Genomic DNA, 21,558 nt, shown 5'->3' on the forward strand with positions numbered 1-21,558 from the left:
TTATATCTCACAATTCTGACTTTATATCACACAATTCTGACTTTATATCACAATTCTGACTTTATATCTCACAATTCTGACTTTATATCTCCCAATTCTGACTTTATATCTCACAATTCTGACTTTATATCTCGCAATTCTGCCTTTATATCTCCCAATTCTGCCTTTATATCTTCCAATTCTGACTTTATATCTCCCAATTCTGACTTTATATCTCGCAATTCTGACTTTATCTCACAATTCTGACTTTATATCTCCCAATTCTGACTTTATATCTCGCAATTCTGATTTTATATCTCACAATTCTGACTTTGTCACACAATTGCGAGATGTAAACACAATTGTGAGAAAAAAAGTCAGAATTGTGAGATAAAAAGGCGCAATTACTTTTTTATTTTTCATTCTGTGGCGAAAACAAGCTTCCATACCATTCAAATCTAGTGCCACTGTGAAAGAATCACATTGCTAGTAGTCTCTATAAATTATAAATGATATTCGTTTGCATGAAGAGCGAAAGAGATACAGATTTGTGCATTTAAAGGGATACTTTCTACACGATTATAAATTACCACGATACTCATATTTATTTATTGTGCTTTTCATTAAGAGCAGCCTGATAAACCAGACGGCATTAGTTACAAAAAGCTTTAGTTCATACATTCACATGTATTTATAATTATCTCTGTTAAATGAACATGTCTTTTAGTTTTTCTTTTGTTTGTTCTCAAATACTTGCAGATGAAAATCACATTAAGACAGATAAATAGATAAATATGCATTTTCCATATCTATTTAAGGAATATTGTGTGTGTGTATATATGTATATATATATATAATCCTCATATAAATATGGAAAACAATTATGCAGATCGGATATAGAATCTAGAAGCATCTATTCATAAATGTTGCATCAATTCAATAGGATAATTTATGTACAAATGGATTTTTGAATGAAGTTTCAATAAAAAGGCCCATTGTTAATACTGTGTAAACACCTCATTAAATACCTAAATTGGAAACAGGAGACGAAATACTGAAGAACAATTTAGAGTCATGTGACACCAACACAACACTTCCATCAACAGAGTCATATAAGTGCTGGTGCGAAAAAGCAACGGACTGGAATCTGTGTTAGATTGTGACTGATAAGGTCTAGTGACCTGAGATGATCTGATCTAGAAACAGCCATACACAGCTGATCCCAGAGCAGTTGTTTAATGACCACAGAGAGCGCAGTGTGTCCATACTGAGAGCAGAAGCGCTTCTGGGGGCATACGCAGAGATCGGCCAGACACGGGGGTCTCAAGCGTGCTGAGACCACAGAAACCGGTCACAGCGCTCCAACATGGTCTGAATCAGTGCTCTAAAAGGACAGTGAGAGAAAATGCATGAGAACAAAAACTGTTAATCATTACCCATGTTCAGGATTGAATATGCGCAGTACTATACCTACTATTTCCAAATGACATTCCTAAAGGAAAACTAGCGTACAGCACACTGCACAATGTACTATTTTACAAAAAAACTATTTGTTTGAGATGGAATATAAGCATACTATGCAATATATACACTTTACATTTGACCAAAAAAGCTAATAAAAGTTTAACCCTCAGGGGCTCTTCGTTTCGGAGTCACACTTGTTATCTTCCCGGTCAAAAGTGACCGGACACCTAAAAATTAAATTTCCTCCATCCCAGTAAAACCAATGCAATTTGTTTTTGTTCTATAATATTTATTCTTTGTAATTTAGTATTTTGAGACAATTTGATTGAATTTATTAATATTTATGCAATATTTATGGTCTATTTTTGCCATGGACAAATATTTATATATATATATATATTATTATTATTTTTTTCAAAAAATTATTAATGCAGTATTTTAGTTTAATATAGAGTCTAGGCCTTCAGAAAAAAAAATATTTTTTGAAGAAAATTAGCACCATTTGGTTACAGTATAGAGAAAAAGCGTAGAATCATGGTGTAACCACTAGATGGCATGTACAGCTCTCTATGGAGAAGAATTTTTTTGTTTGGTGGATTTGAATATATAGTTGAAACAATCTCAAAAACGATTTTTTATTAAAATAAAATGTAAAACAATAAATAAAAATTTGTGAATTTTTGTGTTTTTGTCAATTTCCCATTCATTTCCTATGGGGGTTATTTTTGACCAAAGACCACAAGTGTGATTATTTTTTTAAGACCACTTAGCATGCTCAGATCATGACCTCAATTTTTTTGTGTGTTCACATACATAATGGCATAAAAGTCACCAAGTTTCATAACATTCCGATGAAGCTGTGATTTTTAGAAATTCAAAACAGAAAGTTTTTCGGTCAGAAATGACCGAAGAGCACCTGAGGGTTAAAAGAACATGTTTTGTTCAAAATTCATGCATGACTTTGATGAAAGGTTTTGATCCACTTCATATGTCGACTACCATGTATACTGCACTTTACTGTTTTCCATGCTCTCACCTTTGCCGCTTCTCAGCCATCCGCAGCAGATCACAGACCAGCGTGGAGCGTGAACTGAGATCCACCTGTATCCCACGTTCCTGGAGGGCCGCTAGGGCCTGGTCCGGCCCAAAGACCTTGACCAGACGCAGGATGATGTTCTCTGGGCTGACCCGAATGCTCCAGTCATTTGAACTGTTTGATAGGTCAGAGGAACCATCACTCGTACCATTACTGTTAGTGTCGTCTGAACAGGATCCATTGGTGCTGCTGGGCAGAGATGAAGTGGGCGGCACTTCGTCGACTGAAGAGATTTCCTGTGAGAGCTGGAGTAGCAAAACCCACTCATCAAGAGACTGAGGAACAATACCTACAGAGAGACAAAAGGCAATATTTTAGGGTGAGTTTACATGACAACCATTTGCTTGAAACAGTGCTGTTTTTCCTTTGAGTTGTCCAAGTACAGACGACACCAGTGTCAAAACGATCAACTCTATTCTGCTGCCAGGCCGTTAGATGGCGATGAACCACTGTAGACTGAACACGTAATACGTCGTCTTCAGAGATTTACTTTTTTGTTGTTTACACAGAGACCGTTTTCAGGCACCCAAAACGCTGTTGTCGTGTGAAACGACCCGTTATAATCGTGGGGTCGTCATATAAAACCATACTAATACTGTGTTTGACCCCCTTTCGCCTTCAGAACTGCCTTAATTCTACGTGGCATTGATTCAACAAGGTGCTGAAAGCATTCTTTAGAAATGTTGGCCCATATTGATAGGATAGCATCTTGCAGTTGATGGAGATTTGTGGGATGAAGCTCCCGTTCCACCACATCCCAAAGATGCTCTATTGGGTTGAGATCTGGTGACTGTGGCGGCCATATTAGTACAGTCAACTCATTGTCATGTTCAAGAAACCAATTTGAAATGATTCGAGCTTTGTGACATGGTGCATTATCCTGCTGGAACTTGAAGTAGCCATCAGAGGATGGGGACATGGTGGCCATAAAGGGATGGACATGGTCAGAAACAATGCTCAGGTGAGCCGTGGCGTTTAAACGATGCCCAATTGGCACTAAGGGGCCTAAAGTGTGCCAAGAAAACATCCACCACCACCAGCCTGCACAGTGGGAACCAGCATGATGATCCATGTTCTCAAGTTTTACGATTTAGTTGAAAACAGTATTGTGTAAACACCCCCTTAGATATGGATTAAATGCTGCAGAACTGATTCATGGGTTATTTAAGGCCTAGTCCACACGTAACTGGGTATTTCTATGAACAGTTTTTCCTCTTTCATTTAAAAAAAAAAAATTCCCGTCCACATGAAAACGCAAAAAATACGCTATTAAGCTCTGGCAAGAGCATTACAAACCACCAGGTGGCGATATAATCCTAACCATAAAGCCATGTTGGCCAATCAGATACCTGGAAAAAAGGTTATTACCGTTCCTGTTCTGACTCACAAGACAAAATCTCCCCCGGTTTTACAGTCTACATGACAGTTTCTAAAAAATCTTCACCCTAACAGGAGTTTTCAAAAAGTTTGGTTTCAGTGACCGTTTATATTGACAGTCTCTCTTCGTCTGTTCATCTAAAAGACCGTTTTTGAGTATCTGTGATTGTTTTACCATCATCCTCCTCTAGAAGCGTCATGTCATCCAGTCTGCAGATGGCGCTGAAAGCCTCTGCTCGCCGCTGCAACTCTCTGCACAGGTACAGGTAACCCATCCAATACCTGAGAGACAAATAACACACTCACAGTTTATACAACTACCCATTCTGATTGAATTCTATCCATTCTAATTCTACACTCACCCTTGAGTTTTACACATCTCCAGCATCTTCTGTTTGGAGGTCAGATTAGCAGGCAAGCGGATCAGCAGAGACAGCAGACGCCCATAACCCCAGCTGAAGAAATGAGAGTGCCACCTACAGCACAGGAGACAATATATTCAGCGAAATAGGAATATAGTATATTTACTCCCCGTTTCAAAATATGTCATTGTTTTGTCTCGAGAGGCACACCAGTAATGTTTTATTGAAATGAGGCCTAAGCCTTGGCTTAGTCTAAGCCCTGTCTGTGAAATCAGGCCATAGAATATAGAAAGAGAGAGAGAAAGAAAGAGAGAGAGAGAGAGAGAGAGAGAGAGAGAGAGAGAGAGAGAGAGAGATTTATAGAGGAGAAAGAGACATTATAGAGGACAATATATATATATATATATATATATATATATATACAGTATATACTGTATATATATATATATGTGTATATATATGAAAAGTTCAGATGCAAAAGCCTCTAAGTGCCATTTGAAATTTTCTTCTTTAATGATGATTTTTATCAAGCTTGTATATTTAAGTTCAGTGATTTCACTTAAATGGCAATGATAATTACCTATTAATTGTTATTTAAGTGAAATTACTGAACTTAAATATTCAATTTTGATAAAAATCATCATTAAAGAAGAAAATTTCAAATGGCATTTAGAGGCTTTTGCATCTGAACTCTTCATATATATATATATACAGTGTTCGGTGTAACTAATTACTAAGTAATTAGTTACTGTAATTTAATTACTTTTCCCTTGAAAATGTAAAGTAAGGGATTACTCTCCATTTATCTGTAATTTAATTAGTTACTTCTAATGTAATTGGGGTAAATACTGTGTATAGATCAATCCGATCTCACAGCGATTCGTATGCATTTTATGAGGTGTCTAAATTGTACGACTGCACTCGTACATATTCGTATGAATTATTGTAAAATATGTATGAAAAAAGTGTGAAATGTCATGAGATCAGACATTAAACAATAGTGGATTTGACATCAAAATGGTCTGACGTTAAAAAGTATGTTTTTATAATGTAACCTTCTCCACCTTGGTCAGTTTAAGGATAATTCATGCAATTTTATGGTATTTATTTGAAAGAATTAAAACAGATTCATGTCTATCTTTGTATTATTCAGCTGGATGAGATTGATATGGGATTTTGAAAGTAATTAGCAATTAAAAGTAATTAAATACTCTTTAGAGAGAGTAATTAGTACAGTAATCTAATTACACTGTTGAAGAGGTAATTAGTAACTAGTAATTAATTACTTTTTTAGAGTAACTTACCCAACACTGTATATATATATATATATATATATATACACACACACACACATACATACTTTCAGTGCACAATTGTTCTGGGGACAACGTTTGTTTTACAGACAAAAATCGTTTTGTGTACCTGGGCTGTCCGTCAGGAGTGAGTGTGTCATCCCTTAGTGGGGCATCATGGGATAACGCCAGTTCCAGCCAATCCTGTCGCAAAGTTTCTGGCTGGAGAAGAGAACCCAAGAAAGACAACCTGGCAGATGACAAAAATAAATTAATATAGATTATTTTATGTGTTCAAAAACAAGAATACAACATCACAGTGTAAAAATGACACATACACAACCTTAACAATCATGACTAACACACATTAGTAAAACATCGTATAAATGTAACACGGCCATACCGCTGCTGCTCGGCTCGTGATTGGACCAGATTGTCCAGATAAGGCAGGAAGTGACTGGGTAAAGCCATAGCCATGATGTCAGAGGGGAGGATTGTGGGATAGAACTGTGGGTAGGCACGAACGGCCACCTCCCCATGCTTCTCATACAGTCTACGGAAAGAAAGCAAACATTACATTCAATATAAATAGTTTAGAGCTTTATTAATCCCCATGGGGCAATTCATTTAAACTGTCATGGTGCTTTACATATAATATAACACTGGATTAAACAAATTCAAATACTCAAAACTACACAAAATAAATGAAATAAATATATGATTAGTACATAATGATGTACAGTGGTGTGAATAAGTGTTTGCCCCGATGCTAAAGTTGCCTAAAAAGAGGAATAAAAAAATCATCTTTTGGATATTGATCTTAATGCGTTTATTATAAAAATGAGGAAAACTCCCACCTTTAAGGACACCAATTTTCTTTGTGAATGAATAATGTATCATAAATAAATAAATGTTTTTCCTTAAAACACAGGGTGCATAAGTCAGGGCACCCCTATGTTAAATTCCCATAGAGTCAGGCAGATTTTTATTTTTAAAAGCCAGTTATTTCATGGATCCAGGATAATATGCATCCTGATAAAGTTCCCTTGGCCTTTGGGATTAAAATATCCCCACATCATCACACACCTTCCACCACACCTAGAGATTGGCATGGGGTACTTTCCATAAGATCATCTTTCAATGCAAATCAAACCAGCTATTAGGCTAACTGAAGTAAAACCATGCCAATCTCTAGGTGTGGTGAAGGTGTGTGATGATGTGGGGATATTTTAATCCCAAAGGCCAAGGGAACTTTATCAGGATGCATATTATCCTGGATCCATGAAATAACTGGCTTTTAAAAATAAAAATCTGCCTGACTCTATGGGAATTTAACATAGGGGTGCCCTGACTTATGCACCCTGTATTTTAAGGAAAAACATTTATTTATTTATGATACATAATTCATTCACAAAGAAAATTGGTGTCCTTAAAGGTTGGAGTTTTCCTCATTTTTCTAATTAAGGCATTAAGATCAATATCCAAAAGATGATTTTTTTATTCCTCTTTTTAGGCAACTTTAGCATCGGTGTCCAAACTTATTCACACCACTGTATTCACACCTTTGCAGGTGACCATATTGATCATATATAGATTATGATCATCTATATTGATCATATATTAACTTTTTGAGCAATGTTGCCATTAATGGGCCCACGACCCATCTAAATTATCCAGATAGAAATTTATTGCCCATTTTCAATGGGAAAGTGCCCAAGCAACAATTGCCCAGCAACATTGCCCAAAAAGTTGCCCTGTGTATCATCACCTTAAGTGTCTGTTTTGCTGTAAGTGATGTAAACTCACCTGTACAGGTGTGAGAGGAGCAGAGGTGTGTTCCAGGGCTGAAGTTCTCTCAGACTGCGCAGAGACTTTAGCAGGTCGCCCTTCTGAATCACTTCCACCACCTTGCTGGCCTGAGTGAACTCTACACCCGCCACAGATTGGTAATATTAATATTAAGGCATGACACCTCAGATGAAAAGGGTGAACATACAGTAATAATGATATCACCATACTTTTTTAAGTTCAAGTTAATTAAGAATTGCAAAAAAAAAAATTATTATACATTTTCTGAAATTATGTTTAAATATGCAAATTAGGCATTCCATAGTTTAATGTGCAGATAATAATTATGTATATATTTCCAGACCATAAATCTGAACACTGGATAAAGCCGGGTTTAAAATTCCTTTTTCATTTTGTTAACATATTTTATTGACATATTTTGGATTTCTCTTATCATAAATCATAAAACACTAAAAAACAAAACGATTTCATTATGTTTTTAGGAATAAAACGTCGTAAAAAAAACCAAACAAAATCAGCCTAAATTTTTTTTAAATACTGAAACGTGATTGTGAAGTGATTGAAATCTACATATGCAAAATAGATGCAATAAAATAAACACTTAAAATGTGTATATTTCCACTACTATGAAAATAATTAGTTAAAAGTTATAAAAAGACAATGTTTTTTCCTGTAGTGTCTTTCCCTTGCCTTAGCAGAATTGCAATAGACCATTTCACAAGATGTAAACAACACTGGTCCAGAAGCACTTCCTGTTTCAGTTTTTTAACACTACATAAAAGCTGGATAAAATACAATCAACAGAGCATTTAAAACTGAATCAAAAAGTTAAACAACATCTTTAAGATGTTTACTTTACATGTGAAATAAAGAAAACAGTTACAAACTGAAACAGGAAGTGCTTCTGGGCCAGTGTTTACATCTTGTGAAATGGTCTTAACAGATACTATTAATTTTTGTGAAAACGTACCCAGCATGCCAGCGATGTACGCCTTCAGCACGTCTCGATGCTCTCTGTATCTCAGCATACACATCTTCCTCACTCTCTCCTGGTCTAACAGGAAGAAGAACCTCCTCAGGAACACACACACACTTTCGACCCCTCCTCTACCGGGGCAGCCCATCTCCAGGTAAAGACAGGCCAGCTGTGAGAGGTCAGCCTGGAGGTCAGGGGGCAGAGGTTTGGGGGAAAACAGCTGGATTAATTCAACATGGTTAGCAAAAGGTGGGAATGACCCTCTGACTGGGGCGGTGGAACAAGGGATGGTCTCTCCAAGGTCCTCTTCTTCGGTGAGGGTTGCGGATTCATCCGGGTTAGCAGACGGCGCTGTTAAGATCTCTGGCTGAACCACGACGCAGCAGGACATCGATGAAACAAGCTCTTCCTCCTCCAGATGAGCTATTTCTCTAGGTACGCTGTGATCCTCCGGACCCAGAACCCTCTCCAGAACCGGGGCCCAGTCTTGGAGCACATCGCTGAGACAGACGGGGTCCAGTAAAACCATGGGGTTCTGGATTTGAGAGCTACAACAGAACACATATCAACTCTAATAGCAGTTCAGAGTGCAGTAAAAGGATTAGCAACTACAGTGATTGTCTAGTCATTTCTGGAGTATGATGCTACTAGTTATTTAAAAATATTTTTAAGAAAATATTTTAATTATTATAGATGCAATTTATGGTTTCACATTAATTAAGAGACTACAGTTTAATATATATTTATATTAATCTGAATAAAAATCCTTTGTCACAACGCAGGTCTATTAAAAATAAACAGCAAAAGGGTAAAAAGCACTGTGGAAAAATGGTGCATATAAAATACATAATTTCCCTTGTGCATTAAAGTATTTTAAACAAAAATCTTGCGAAATAACTTATTTATTGACTGAAAAGTTTTGGGTTAGTATTGTTTTTTTTTATGTATTTTGAAAGAACACTCTGTTTTATTGTTAAATGTTACTATATTTTGTAAATATTAGATTTTAAAACAACTGTTTTCTATGTGAATATATTGTTAAAGTGTAATTTATTCCTTTGATCAAAGCTGAATTTTCAGCATAATTACTTATTATGAAAATGTTCAGAAATCACTCTAATATGCTGATTTGATGCTTAAGAAACACAATATTATTATCATCAGTGTAATGCTGCTTCATATTTGTCTGGAAACCGTGATTTTGGAACCGTGAAACCGAACATTTTCAACAATATAATTAATCATTGCTGACCTTACATAATTCCATCTCTCATTAACCCTTGTGCATCCTTATGGATATTTTTGTCCTTTTCAGTATTGTTTTTTTTGATCACTTTGCCTGTGTTAAAGCTAACTGCAAAAAACTTGCCACAGGTGTGTATTTTTATTGGAATTTTACTATTTCACCCTCATTTTTTTGCATTAGGTACAAAAAATACTCCCTGTCAGCACCTTTTGGACAAAAATGTCCCCATTGAAACCCATTAAAACTGCCATTTTTAATCCCCGGTTCAGTTACTATAAAATTATGCAATCTTTGTTAAGAGGCTTTCATTCTGATGGCAAGGCTTCAAAATTTTATTTTTTACTATTTTTTATCAGATGGTGCCATTTTTTTTTTAAAGTTTGGCCTATAAAACAAATATCGCTTTATTCCTGTTTTCTGGTTTGGCATATTATAGAGCCAACTGGATAAATTATGCAACGATATTTGTGTGGGTGTGTTGGTATGGATGTCAGAGTGTGGTTAGTATGTGTGTTATAAAAAAATATGTGTGTGTTTGTAATACTGAGAGAGAAAAACTGCAATCACTGTGAGCTCCAGTGGGGTTTTGCTGCCACCCAATGGGGAAAATATGTTACTACGCCCAAACAAACTGTTACCGAAAGCTCATTTTTTGAGATATCATCCTCAAATTTGGAACACAACCTACTTAGATTTATGGCTTTGATTTTATTGCAGTTTTGAGTTCAACCTGATTTATAACTGAATATATAACTTTTTTTTGGATTTACTTAGTATTATTTTTTTACTTCAGCAATAATCTGCAAAGGGTCCTCTACCAAACTTAAGTCTGTGCTCCAAAGCGTCACAGTTTTTTGACATGGACATTTTTGTCCTCTTTTTACCTATGTGTAACTTTTTTTAATTGATGCACAAGGGTTAATATGTAAACATTCTTTAGCGTATACTTGACTCTGAAGCAACTCACATGGCTTTCTTCGTGGCGGCTCTCAACTCCTGCAGCTCAGACTCCGAGCTGGACTGCTCAGCGTTCATTCTTATGGAGAGAGAGACAATCAAAAACCACAATACAAACAATGTAACTACATAAAACCATCAATAGCAGCGCAGCAGTCAAACAACATTAACACACTCACTCATGCTCGCCTTCCTCTGGAAGAGGAGTCGCTGCGGCCGTGACTTCTCCTTGAACGCCTTCCCTGAGGTCAGGCCGAGGCCATAGCTCCGAGTTCATCTGAAGCGTGTTGATCTTCTCGGTCGTCTTTTTCACAAAGCTAGAGACACTGACATACACACATTTACAATTATAAATCTCTACAATCATAATCAAGCTCAGCGATGACAGTCCAAAACATAAGCAGCTGGTTTTCAAATAAACAACGTCTGCATACATGAAAAACAAAGAGAAGGAGAAATAATTGGTAACCTCGCCAATCATGCGCGTAAAATGAGAGAATGTGTCAAGGACTTATGTGACACAATGACAAAACAGGAAGTTACAGTTTTAAAAATAACATGGGTATCAGCAGCTGCATTTTAATGAGCATTAGAGCTTCCTGATGACCCAGCCAATCAGACTGTGTCTGGTGTGAAATTTAAGAGGAAATGAAATTACAATGAAAAAAGGGGGAATTTATGTGGTCAGATGATTAAGTGTGTGTGTGTACCTGTCTCGAACAGCCTGCAGGGCGACTCGTGGGGGTTTTGAGCGGAAAGACAGAGGCAGAAACTGCAAGCCGAGGTCTGACCTGTCGCCCTCTCCACGCACAAACTGAGAGTCTTCAGGATAGCAAAAGAAGGAGTGGAAATGATAGAGAGAATGCGAATAAAGTGAGAAAATGCATGGAATAAAGCAAATAATAACTGATTCATCACATGACGAAGGTCAGCAAGATGTGTTCAAAACACCAGATAAATGATTAAACTGCTGCTCACTGATGTTTTTAGTGTATTTTATTGCAAAATATTTGACATACAACACACTGACAAACATTTAATACTGTAAAACCATTTAAAAATTCACAATATTGAGTGCAAACCGCAAAATTTGCCAGTCGCTTGGTTTTTATTTTGGTCGCAGGTGAATCACATTGGTTCCCTTTATTGAAAATCAAATTTGTTATTAAAGATCTATTGTGATTGGCTGATTTTGTTTGCTTTCAGTGCAGATGCAAAAAAAAAAAAAAGCTTAATACATGTTCCTGGTATTATTATTCTCCATGCATGTTATTCCAAGTGCAAAATAATACGAGTATGCCCTGCCTCTAAAATGGCTTTCCTTTTCGGCTGATGTCACAGTAAAAAAAATGAAGAAAATGAATTTATATTTTTATATCTTGTTGCATATCCTTGCTCACTCTGAAATATGTCGGATTAGTAAAAAATTGGTTGCTTTAAGACACAGTGTTACAGTTTTTGTGTAGTTTTTCAAGCTTAATAGTAATATGTTGATGAAAGTCCCTTTCTGGTCGTTAGTGAAATGCGAGTGGATTACTTCTCGTATTCAGACAAGGAATTCCCACTGAGAGAGCCGAACTCTTACTACTTCCCTTTTAGTTTTGAAATCGATCTCTCTCGGTCTCACCATTGTCCACCTGCTCTTCCTCGGTGAAACTGAACTCCTTCAGCCGCTCCTCCTCAAGCATCGATTGGTTGGCGAGGGAGCTGGCGTCATCATCTGATTGGCTGCCTCTCCGGCTGATGACACGGTAGATGCCGCAGTCCAGAACGTTAAAGCTCTCCTGCGCAGGAAGAGTCATTTAGCATTTTAAAAAATGTGTCTCTATACATATGCGAGCCTGGACCACAAAACAAGTCACATGGGTCGATTTTATGAAATATAAATCATATGAAAGCTGAATAAATAAGCTTTCCATTGATGTATGGTTTGTTAGGATAGGACAATATTTGAACTATATGAAAATCTGGAATCTGAGGGTGCAAAAAAATTGAAAAAGTTCTACATTTATGTTCGCTCACAAAATATATATATTTCATATATTTACAGTAGGAAATTTACAAAACATCTTCATGGAACATGATCTTTACTTAATATCCTAATGATTTTTGGCATAAAATCCATAATTTTGACCCATACAATGTATTGCTGGCTATTGCCACAAATATACCGGTGCAACTTGTGACTGGTTTTGTGATCGAGGGTCACAGATGTCTGTGTTTTTTGCACTCACGTGTGAGGAAATGCTGCTTCTGCGGCTGCTGCAGGCCGAGTCCAGTGGCTCCAGTTTGCTGATCACTTCCTCCAGCTGACCAATCAGCTGCTGCTGGGATGCGGAGTTTAGCTGAGCCTTGAGATGCTCAAGTCGATCAATGGGGAGGGACTTCCTGGCCTGAAGAAATACAGAAGAGATGTGATAAATTCGCCTGTACTCTTTTTGTGAAGAAAAAGTGTTCTTGTTAGTGTGTACCCTGGATGTAGTAACGGTGTGCTGGAACATGCAGCAGACGGTGGCGGCGAGCGTCCAGTTCTCCCTCTTCATCATCCGCTCCACACAGCGCTCAGGTGACACCAGCAACAGGTGAGACAAACGTCCGTCACCATGGAGACAAAATACCTCGTTACGGAAAACTGAAATCTCCACCACGTCTATAGGGGGAGGAAGACAGACATGGTTCCAAGTGCCGTAAAATGATAAAAATGGTCATATAATATATGTATATATATATATATATATATATATATATATATCATTTTTTTTTACAAAGTGTATATATATATATATATATATATATATATATTAGCAAACAAATATAAAAATAATTCTCATTCATAGAGAAAGAGGATAGTGACTTGTTTAAAGAGACAATTGAATATATGTGAGTTTATAGGATGTATTTGTATTAGGAGGCCTTAATAGTTTGTATATGTTTTTGTTTTTTTTATTATTTTTATTTATTTTTATGTTCATTAATCTTGAAGATGTGAGTCCTGTACAAATTGAGATATGCTAAGTTGTAATGATGCGAAAGACATCAATATGTGTCTATACTGTATTTTGTACTTTTGTTCTGGGTGTGTGTGTTTTATATGTTGGTAAAAAGTTAATAAATATATTGCAAAAAAATAAATAAATAAATAAAAATAATACATACCGGTATATAAAAAAATTGAATTGTAAAAATAAATTACTTTTTCGCATACATTTTTTAATATATTTTTATGTTTTTTTTTTTTTGTCAAATGGGTGATTTTATATTATTAAAATTTATTTATTACCATAATTATATAACTATTAATTGTATAATATATATTTTAAGGAAGATGAGCTATAATATTATAAAAGAGGTCATACAATGTATTTTTTTTTTTTTTTTAATATGTGATTAAGTAGATTTTGGAGTGAATATACATTTGTGCATGCGTCACTCTCATGATCTCTCACCTTTGACCTCTGTCCACAGCAGAACCTGACCACTGTGAGGGGTGAAGATGTAGATGGCAGAATCCGTCCAGGTGAGCAGATTTTGATCACTAAGAAACACAAAAAGTCAAATATTAACAGCAAAATCCTTTCAAACCTGAGACGTTATCTTTGTAATCATAATACACACACCACAGTTATGAAATACTGTGTCTTTACCAAAGAGGTCATGTGTTGTTTAATACAAGAAGTGGTTACCCAAACTGAAGGAGTCTTGGGAAAGCCAGAGATTGTGGACTCGTCTGTGCGGGATTGAAATGAGGCTCACTCCTGAACACAAAACATGTATAAATACGAACTAAGGGCCACAATGATGTCACAAGTAAGCGTTAAACACACAAGCACACACTTGTAAGAGACGAGGGGCAGCGGTGGGCAGGCCAGCAGCTGTTTGAACTGGTGTGTGCTCAGGACTTCTCCACTGAAGCTGGACTCCCATATGCGTGAGCCGGGCCGGGCGCAGTACAGCAGGGCAGGAGGACCGCCCCCCTGACCCCCCTGACCCCGCTGACCCTGCAGGAGAAAGCACGCCCCAAACTCTCCGTCTCGCTCTTTATTACCCACACGCCAGAACTTCTCCCTGAGACAAAGAGAAACAGGAACAGACTGAATTTATTTCTTAAAAGTATGTATGCATTAAAAGGTATGCATTTCTTTAATGTGTATTAATAAATTTAAAACGCATTAAAAAGGTCTGCAAAGTTACAAAGCACCCTGTCAAGTGTGCCTGAACTCCCTGAAACGCCTCCATTGTAGTCTTGAGTTTCTTCCGGGAACGAACACATCAATATATTCCTCATTATAATAATTAATTTGCAGAATAAAGGGGCGGGGCCTGGTTGAGTAAGTCAGTAATGTGTTGAAACTGGCTGTTATGGTAAGGGGCTAATCACAACACACCAGCCGACCAATCAAAGCACACTGTGCTTTTCAGAGGAGAGGAGCAGCAACAATGGAGAATGTGTTTCTTGAACATTCAAGTATGAAAACCTATTTTAGCAGATTCCTTTTTCTTTTTTTACATTTGATATACATTTACTCTAAGTTATGGTCTGAGGACATGTGATATCAATGTTTGATATGATAAATTTGATCAAATAAAGAGCCTAGTTCATACATTTGCGTCAAGAATTTAAAGTGAATAAATCGTTTTTTTAACTAATTGCTGGTAAAGGGAGATCTATGTTTCCTGCCAACACACACACACACCTTTCTGTGTCACACAGGTAGCAGCGGCTGAGAGACGAGACCATCAAGTGTCCGTCTGTGTAACCCAGCTGAACCACACGTGAATCCACAGTGGTGATGGTCTGAACTGGGAAGATCACAAACGCAGAGCCCTGTTTGAAAGCAAAACCAAACCACAAACAAATACACAAGCTCCGATTAGTAAAACAAATCTTTAAAAAAAATTTACTGTAAAGTTTTTAATTTCCTTTTTAGGATGGATTTTTTGTGTGTGTGTGTATGTAGTGTGTATTTGTGTATCACTTTGTCTAATGTCTATGCTTGTTGGCTGCAATCAAACTGCCTTCGGGAACTGAATAAAGATGAACTGAACAACAGGGCTGGGTATTGAGACAAATTTCACAATTCGATTCGATTTCGATTCACAAGCTTGCAATTCGATTCGATTTCGATTATGATTCAATATGGATTATTTTGGATATCAGTTACAATAAATGGCCATTTTTCTCAAGGGAATCAAATCTCTTAACTAATGCTGTAAACTATGGGAGTCTAGTTGTAGCCTATAGGCTTCATTAGCCTAATATGAAGGTAATAATGAACTACAAACACTTAAATTACACTTATTTATTTTTATAATAAGAAGATTATATGAAATATAAACATTTAAATGCTGGCTGTCATAAAAACTTGCCAGATTTATTCAAATATGCATTAAATATTGAAGAACATTAAGATTATAATGCATATGTAATATGGTGTATATATTTAGCAAAATGCTCCTCTCTAGAGTTATTTTTTCTAGCTGACTAACGAGTTTATGTGGGTTTTCTGAGGTAAATATGACGATACATTGATTACAAGCTGTTTAACCGACGTCTTTCCACGGTTAAAACGCTGATTGAGCGAATCAATGTGACATGATACGATTTCGATAAGTTGTACTCTATCTTTTAACACACTTTCATGTTTATTTGGCGCTGTGACTGGTATTATTAAGCCGGAAGAGAGATCAGCGCTGCTGCTTCTCTCAATCCAAAACGTTATTTATGTTTTTGAATTTCTAAAGAAAATGGACGTAATTTGAAAATTGAGACTTTGTTTCATATCAATAGTAACAAAGGACAAAGATTATTGCGATTTTTTGGATGTCCCATTCATTCAAATGAAACAGGATGACTAATCGATTCTTGAGATTTAAGAATCGATATCGGTTCGTAAAAATGAGAATCGATTAATATCGAGAAATCGATATTTATTACCCAGCCCTACTGAACAAGCATAGATTCAAAATCACTAATTGTTATTTCAATTAAATACACTACCGTTCAAAAGTTTGGGATCAGTATGAACAGTTTTCTTATACCTTCCCGAGTTTAGACGACCCAGCCCGGACGTAGGACACTTTTCCCCCGGCATCTCCAGCAAACACTCGGAGGGCCACGGTGTCCCAGCACAGAGATGTTACCGTCTGTCCGCGATGCTCCCAGGACACACACACACGCTCCGGACGGCCGCGCCTCTCCAAGTGCAGCTCCCACACCACCACCACCCCCTGACTGGGGCACACACACAACAAAAGCATTCAGATTAGCAACTACAAACACCAGGAACACATATAAAGGCAGACGTGGCGAAGATGAACACCTTGTTGCTACAGCAATGAAGTCCTCATCATGGGGGCAGCATGAGACCTGCGTGATTGAGCCTTCCTAAATAAAGACAAAGAAGATATATAATTCTAATGTCGACAAAAAACTATTGCGAAATGACTCCGTTTCCATTAACCGATGTTATGCGACTAAAGTGTAATTTTTCCTTTCGCGATAGTCGTACCAAAAATCATCATGGCAATGGCTGCACTAGACATTATTTTTAATCGAAGGAGACGTGTGTGTTATCCAAGGATCAATAGCAAGGAAAAGCCCTTATATTATGCGTGGCACATACGAGGCGTTTCTCATTTCTGCTTCAAGGTCTTGAAAAATTGTTGCATTTCTTTGTTGTTAAGAATCCAGTGTTGTATTCCCAGATTACTTTTGTCTTTTATGACTTTAATAAAGAACTGTCTTGTCTTGTGTCCAAAACCACCTCATGCGAGTGTAAAAACTTTTGGTAACACTTTATTTTACGACCTGCAAACAACTGCATAAGTAAACCGAAATTACGGTGTATTAAAGTGTATTAAAATTAAAGTGTGCCTCCGTGTAGGTAAAAGGGTTTTGGGTAATAAAGGGGTAACACACAGATGTACAAGCAAATTATTTATAATGTAATTATTTTAAAACTAACAGGTACCTATTCTGTTAATATATTCCAGGCAAAAATTTTACAACTGTTGTATATAAAAGTTATCGTCACATTTCTGGCAAAGTATGTTCTTGTGCAATTTTACAGGGTAATTTTGACATCTGTGGGTTGAATATATATATATGAAGAGTTCAGATGCAAAAGCCTCTAAATGCCATTTGAAATTTTCTTCTTTAATGATGATTTTTATCAAACTTGTATATTTAAGTTCAGTAATTTCACTTAAATAACAATTAATAGGTAATTATCATTGCCATTTAAGTGAAATCACTGAACTTAAATATACAAGCTTGATAAAAATCATCATTAAAGAAGAAAATTTCAAATGGCATTTAGAGGCTTTTGCATCTGAACTCTTCATATATATATATATATATATATATATATATATATATATATATATATATATGTGTGTGTGTGTTAGTTTTGTTAGCCTGGTTTTTAAAAACCTGTAAGTTTTTAAAATAATTACATTATAAATAATTTGCTTGTCTGCGTGTTACCCCTTTATTACCCAAAACTTAACATATTGTTCCCTTATACCTACACAGAAGTACACTATAATTACAGAAACGTACACCGTAATTTCGGTTTTCTTACGCAGTTGTTTGCAGGTCATAAAATAAAGTGTTCCCAGACTTATTTGTCGAAACTGACGCGTTTCCATTGGGCGTATTTTCAAATCAAAATCTCAATTTGCGCTTTTTAAAGGTAATGGACTCGTGGCTAGTGATGAACACTTTAATTTTCACTCAGAAAATTGTTATGGCCGATATTCTAAATCTTTTTTTAGAGCATCCAAAGACATTAACGTTTCTCGAGTCTCAGTTTTTTTACATTCTGTCCCTATGTTCACTCGTCTGTAAACACTTCCTGCTTCCTTGCTACTTTGAAAAACACTTTTCGTGAGTCAAAGCAGAGCATGATGTCAGTGAAAGATGATACCAATATAGAAGACAATAAATATTGCATCACTACTCCGACTATGACTGTGTGATCAATAACTACTTCACAGTGCTAATAGAAAGCAGGAAGAAGCAAACACATCATGCATACACCATTGCAGACCGCACAAAGATTATTACACACAATTGATAACATTGGACAAGCGCATTTCAACACCGCTGATAGTTTTATGCATCAACTCAGTCACTAACTGTGTTAAAGGGGAACTTGTGAAATGGGTTGGTTGTGTGTACTTTGTGTGTGAGGATGAGTTTCTGCTTCCAGCCGTCTCTCTGAATGAGGTGAAGTCCTCCGGAAGACGTGCCCAGAGCGAGCCACTTTTTGGACACTGAGAGGCATGTGCACTGCGGGACACAGACAGACAGAGTCAAAGGTCACATTTCAACATAACCTTTAGTTATAAAGCACTTTTAACACAATAAAATTGATCCAAAGTGCTGTACATAGTGCATAGCAGGACACTATAATTATTTTGTTTATTTTTTATTAAAAAAACATCAACAAATTACAGGTTTCCAAAAGCTAAAGAATAAAAATGTGTTTTCAAAGTAGATTTAAAAATGTCATCCTGAATTTAGAAAGAAAGACACGCAACTAAAACTTCATAAAGTGATTGAAAAATCAACCTGTTCATCATATAAAGTGATCGAGTCTCTTTAGAAAATTTGGATTAAAACGCTCAATTCATATGGATTAGTTTTACAATCTCTTTATGAACTTTTTGAAAAGTCAAAGTGGTAAATAGTGTCAATGGAGGGACAGAAATCTCTCATATTTCATCAAAAATACCTTAATTTGTGTTTCGTAAATGTCTTACTTGTTTGGAACAACATGAGGGCGAGTAATTAATTACAGATTTTTCATTTTTGGGTGAAGTATCCTATTAAGCAATACGTAATGTTATATTTCTTTCTTTCTAAATTCAGGATGAAATGTGACCTGTACATTTTGTGAGATTCACACTAATATTCAGAAAATAGCTATGAAGATAATTTTCATGAGAATTAAGCCACCCAGTTGTCATAAACGCAATTAAACAATAAGATAATCCTCATTATTGAAATTCAAAAATATTACATGCAACATTTAAATGACAATTATATACAAGTGGTTATTTTTCAGGATGTTTTAACAGCATTTATATGAAATTAAAGTAAAAATATTTTAATTCCTTTTGGTTTTGAGGTGAAACTACTTGACTCAAACATGTTTTGTTTAATTCGTCTACTAAATTATTCCACTTTATTATTCTTATGGCATGAAATCAAATAAATTGAACAGAATCCGAAAGACGTTTAATTAAGCTCCCTCAAAGGTAAAAACCACAACCGCAATTCAGGTCAGCTTGGATAACAGTTGCCATAAAAGCTGCACAAATAAACTCTTCTACTCTTTCACAATAGCTGAGGTAGTTGAGTAGGTAAGTGCGTATGTTACTTTGATACGTCCCGAGTCCAGTCGCAGGGCGGAAAGGAGAGGGTCCAGACAGTCAAACTCTGCCAGGACATGAGTGCAGGACTCCACAGGAACCACGGGAATCATCCTGCACCGGCCTGAGAGGAAACGACAATAACATTGGCTTTTTAGTGGGAGTCATTAGTGAACGTAGCATGTATTTCTGTGTAGGCTACATCATAGATGCATTTTTAGGCATCATATGTGTATTCCAAACAGCAACTTTGGGCATGGCATGTTTTAACAAGCAACCAATCAGAAAGATATGCAAACATTTGTTACCAGGTACACAAACATTCAAACAGGTGATTTAAGAGCCCAATCAGCAGCACTTTTGGTCATCATAAGTGCGTTCTGAGTCTAATTATGCCCAAAAATGAGCCCTCAACAGGCAGCAGCACAGTGAGTGAGCTCACCAGGTTGAGACACAGCCTTCCTCAGTCAGAGTCATATGATTCCAGGGAAATTCAATTGAAAAAGCATGACTACCACGCATCTCTCCTCTATTTTTTGTGATTTTCCTTTGCTTTTCCACACAAAAATAGTTCCATTGATGGACAATGTATACAGACATAAACTAGATGATGGAAAGCAATGCTTAAACTGACCATATATCGAACAAAAACGTAATATATAATCTATTTTAGGGAACTTTTATTCGCTTTATTTGTTTTACACACATTTGAAAGTCAGCAGAAAAGACAAAACACTTACTCTCTCACACATATACACACATTTTACCACTTCCGCTTAGTTTTGAACACAAATTTACAAGAGTTCATTTTGTGGAAAAACTACACAACGTTAACGGTGAATCTCAAAGTTAGAAGTTATAAATCAAACCGCCGCGTTAGCCGATTAGCATGACTCTGTCAATCACGAGATCCGAGTTTAAAACTCGCCAAAACAGCAAAAAAAATCGAATAAATCTATTTTTGTCTCGGTTTTAGTCTTACAAAACAATTTATTTAAGGTAACGTTAGACGTTGCTCCTGAGCTGGAAATGTAGGTACTTTCACAATCAACGTTTTAGTTTCTACTTCTCCTCGCCATTCCTACCTTAAATCCGTAGTTATATCATTTAAACGTTAAAGGCAATATATAGAACAACATTTTTAAACGTTATTTGTTTTATAAATAAATAAGTTGAACTTATTTGAGTTGCTAAATGTCACCTCAAGCATTTCAACAACGTATTAAACATTAATTAAGATGTCTAAACTGGTTTATTTTACCTCCTCCTGAGTTCCAGACGCATTTAAATCTGCGAAACCTCCAGAAATGTAGTAAAAATGAATCATTTAGTGTGTAAAGTGACGATTATGTGTTTCTTTTCGCCACTGTAATTCCTGCAGTGTGTTTGACAGCTGACTGAAAACTGACCGGCGCTACTTCTCCATAGCGATCCACTCATTGAGACGCGCAGTGATTCACACTCGCCCGGGGAACTATTTCTGGCGCCTTTAGACCTCACTTACTATCAAATACATAGGGAACTACTCAAACCTACTCAAAGCAAAACTTAAAATATCTTCTAATCATGCATGAAAAAACATCAAAGTATTATTTGAACATATCTGCTTTATAAACAAATGA

The 21,558-nt window shown here is 36.3% G+C and overlaps 1 protein-coding gene across 1 annotated transcript; it reads right to left on the bottom strand.

Moving 5' to 3' along the window:
- Window positions 1-558: 558 nt before the first annotated feature.
- Window positions 559-21,355, bottom strand: hps5 (HPS5 biogenesis of lysosomal organelles complex 2 subunit 2). The gene is made up of 23 exons (XM_039662095.2): window positions 21,198-21,355; window positions 19,945-20,060; window positions 18,741-18,851; window positions 16,879-16,943; window positions 16,598-16,790; window positions 15,253-15,383; window positions 14,393-14,623; window positions 14,242-14,313; window positions 14,005-14,093; window positions 13,030-13,208; window positions 12,793-12,951; window positions 12,186-12,342; window positions 11,269-11,380; window positions 10,738-10,884; window positions 10,569-10,637; window positions 8,350-8,903; window positions 7,377-7,497; window positions 5,974-6,123; window positions 5,701-5,820; window positions 4,279-4,392; window positions 4,092-4,198; window positions 2,480-2,828; window positions 559-1,363 (listed from the first exon to the last, which is right to left on the bottom strand). Exons 2-23 carry the CDS (start codon window positions 20,047-20,049, stop codon window positions 1,303-1,305), a joined length of 3,396 nt encoding a protein of 1,131 aa, XP_039518029.2. The 5' UTR covers window positions 20,050-20,060; window positions 21,198-21,355; the 3' UTR covers window positions 559-1,302.
- Window positions 21,356-21,558: the final 203 nt, after the last annotated feature.

The sequence above is a fragment of the Pimephales promelas genome, chromosome 25, assembly GCF_988280905.1.
Source record: "Pimephales promelas chromosome 25, fPimPro1.hap1.1, whole genome shotgun sequence".
Taxonomy (NCBI): domain Eukaryota; kingdom Metazoa; phylum Chordata; class Actinopteri; order Cypriniformes; family Leuciscidae; genus Pimephales; species Pimephales promelas.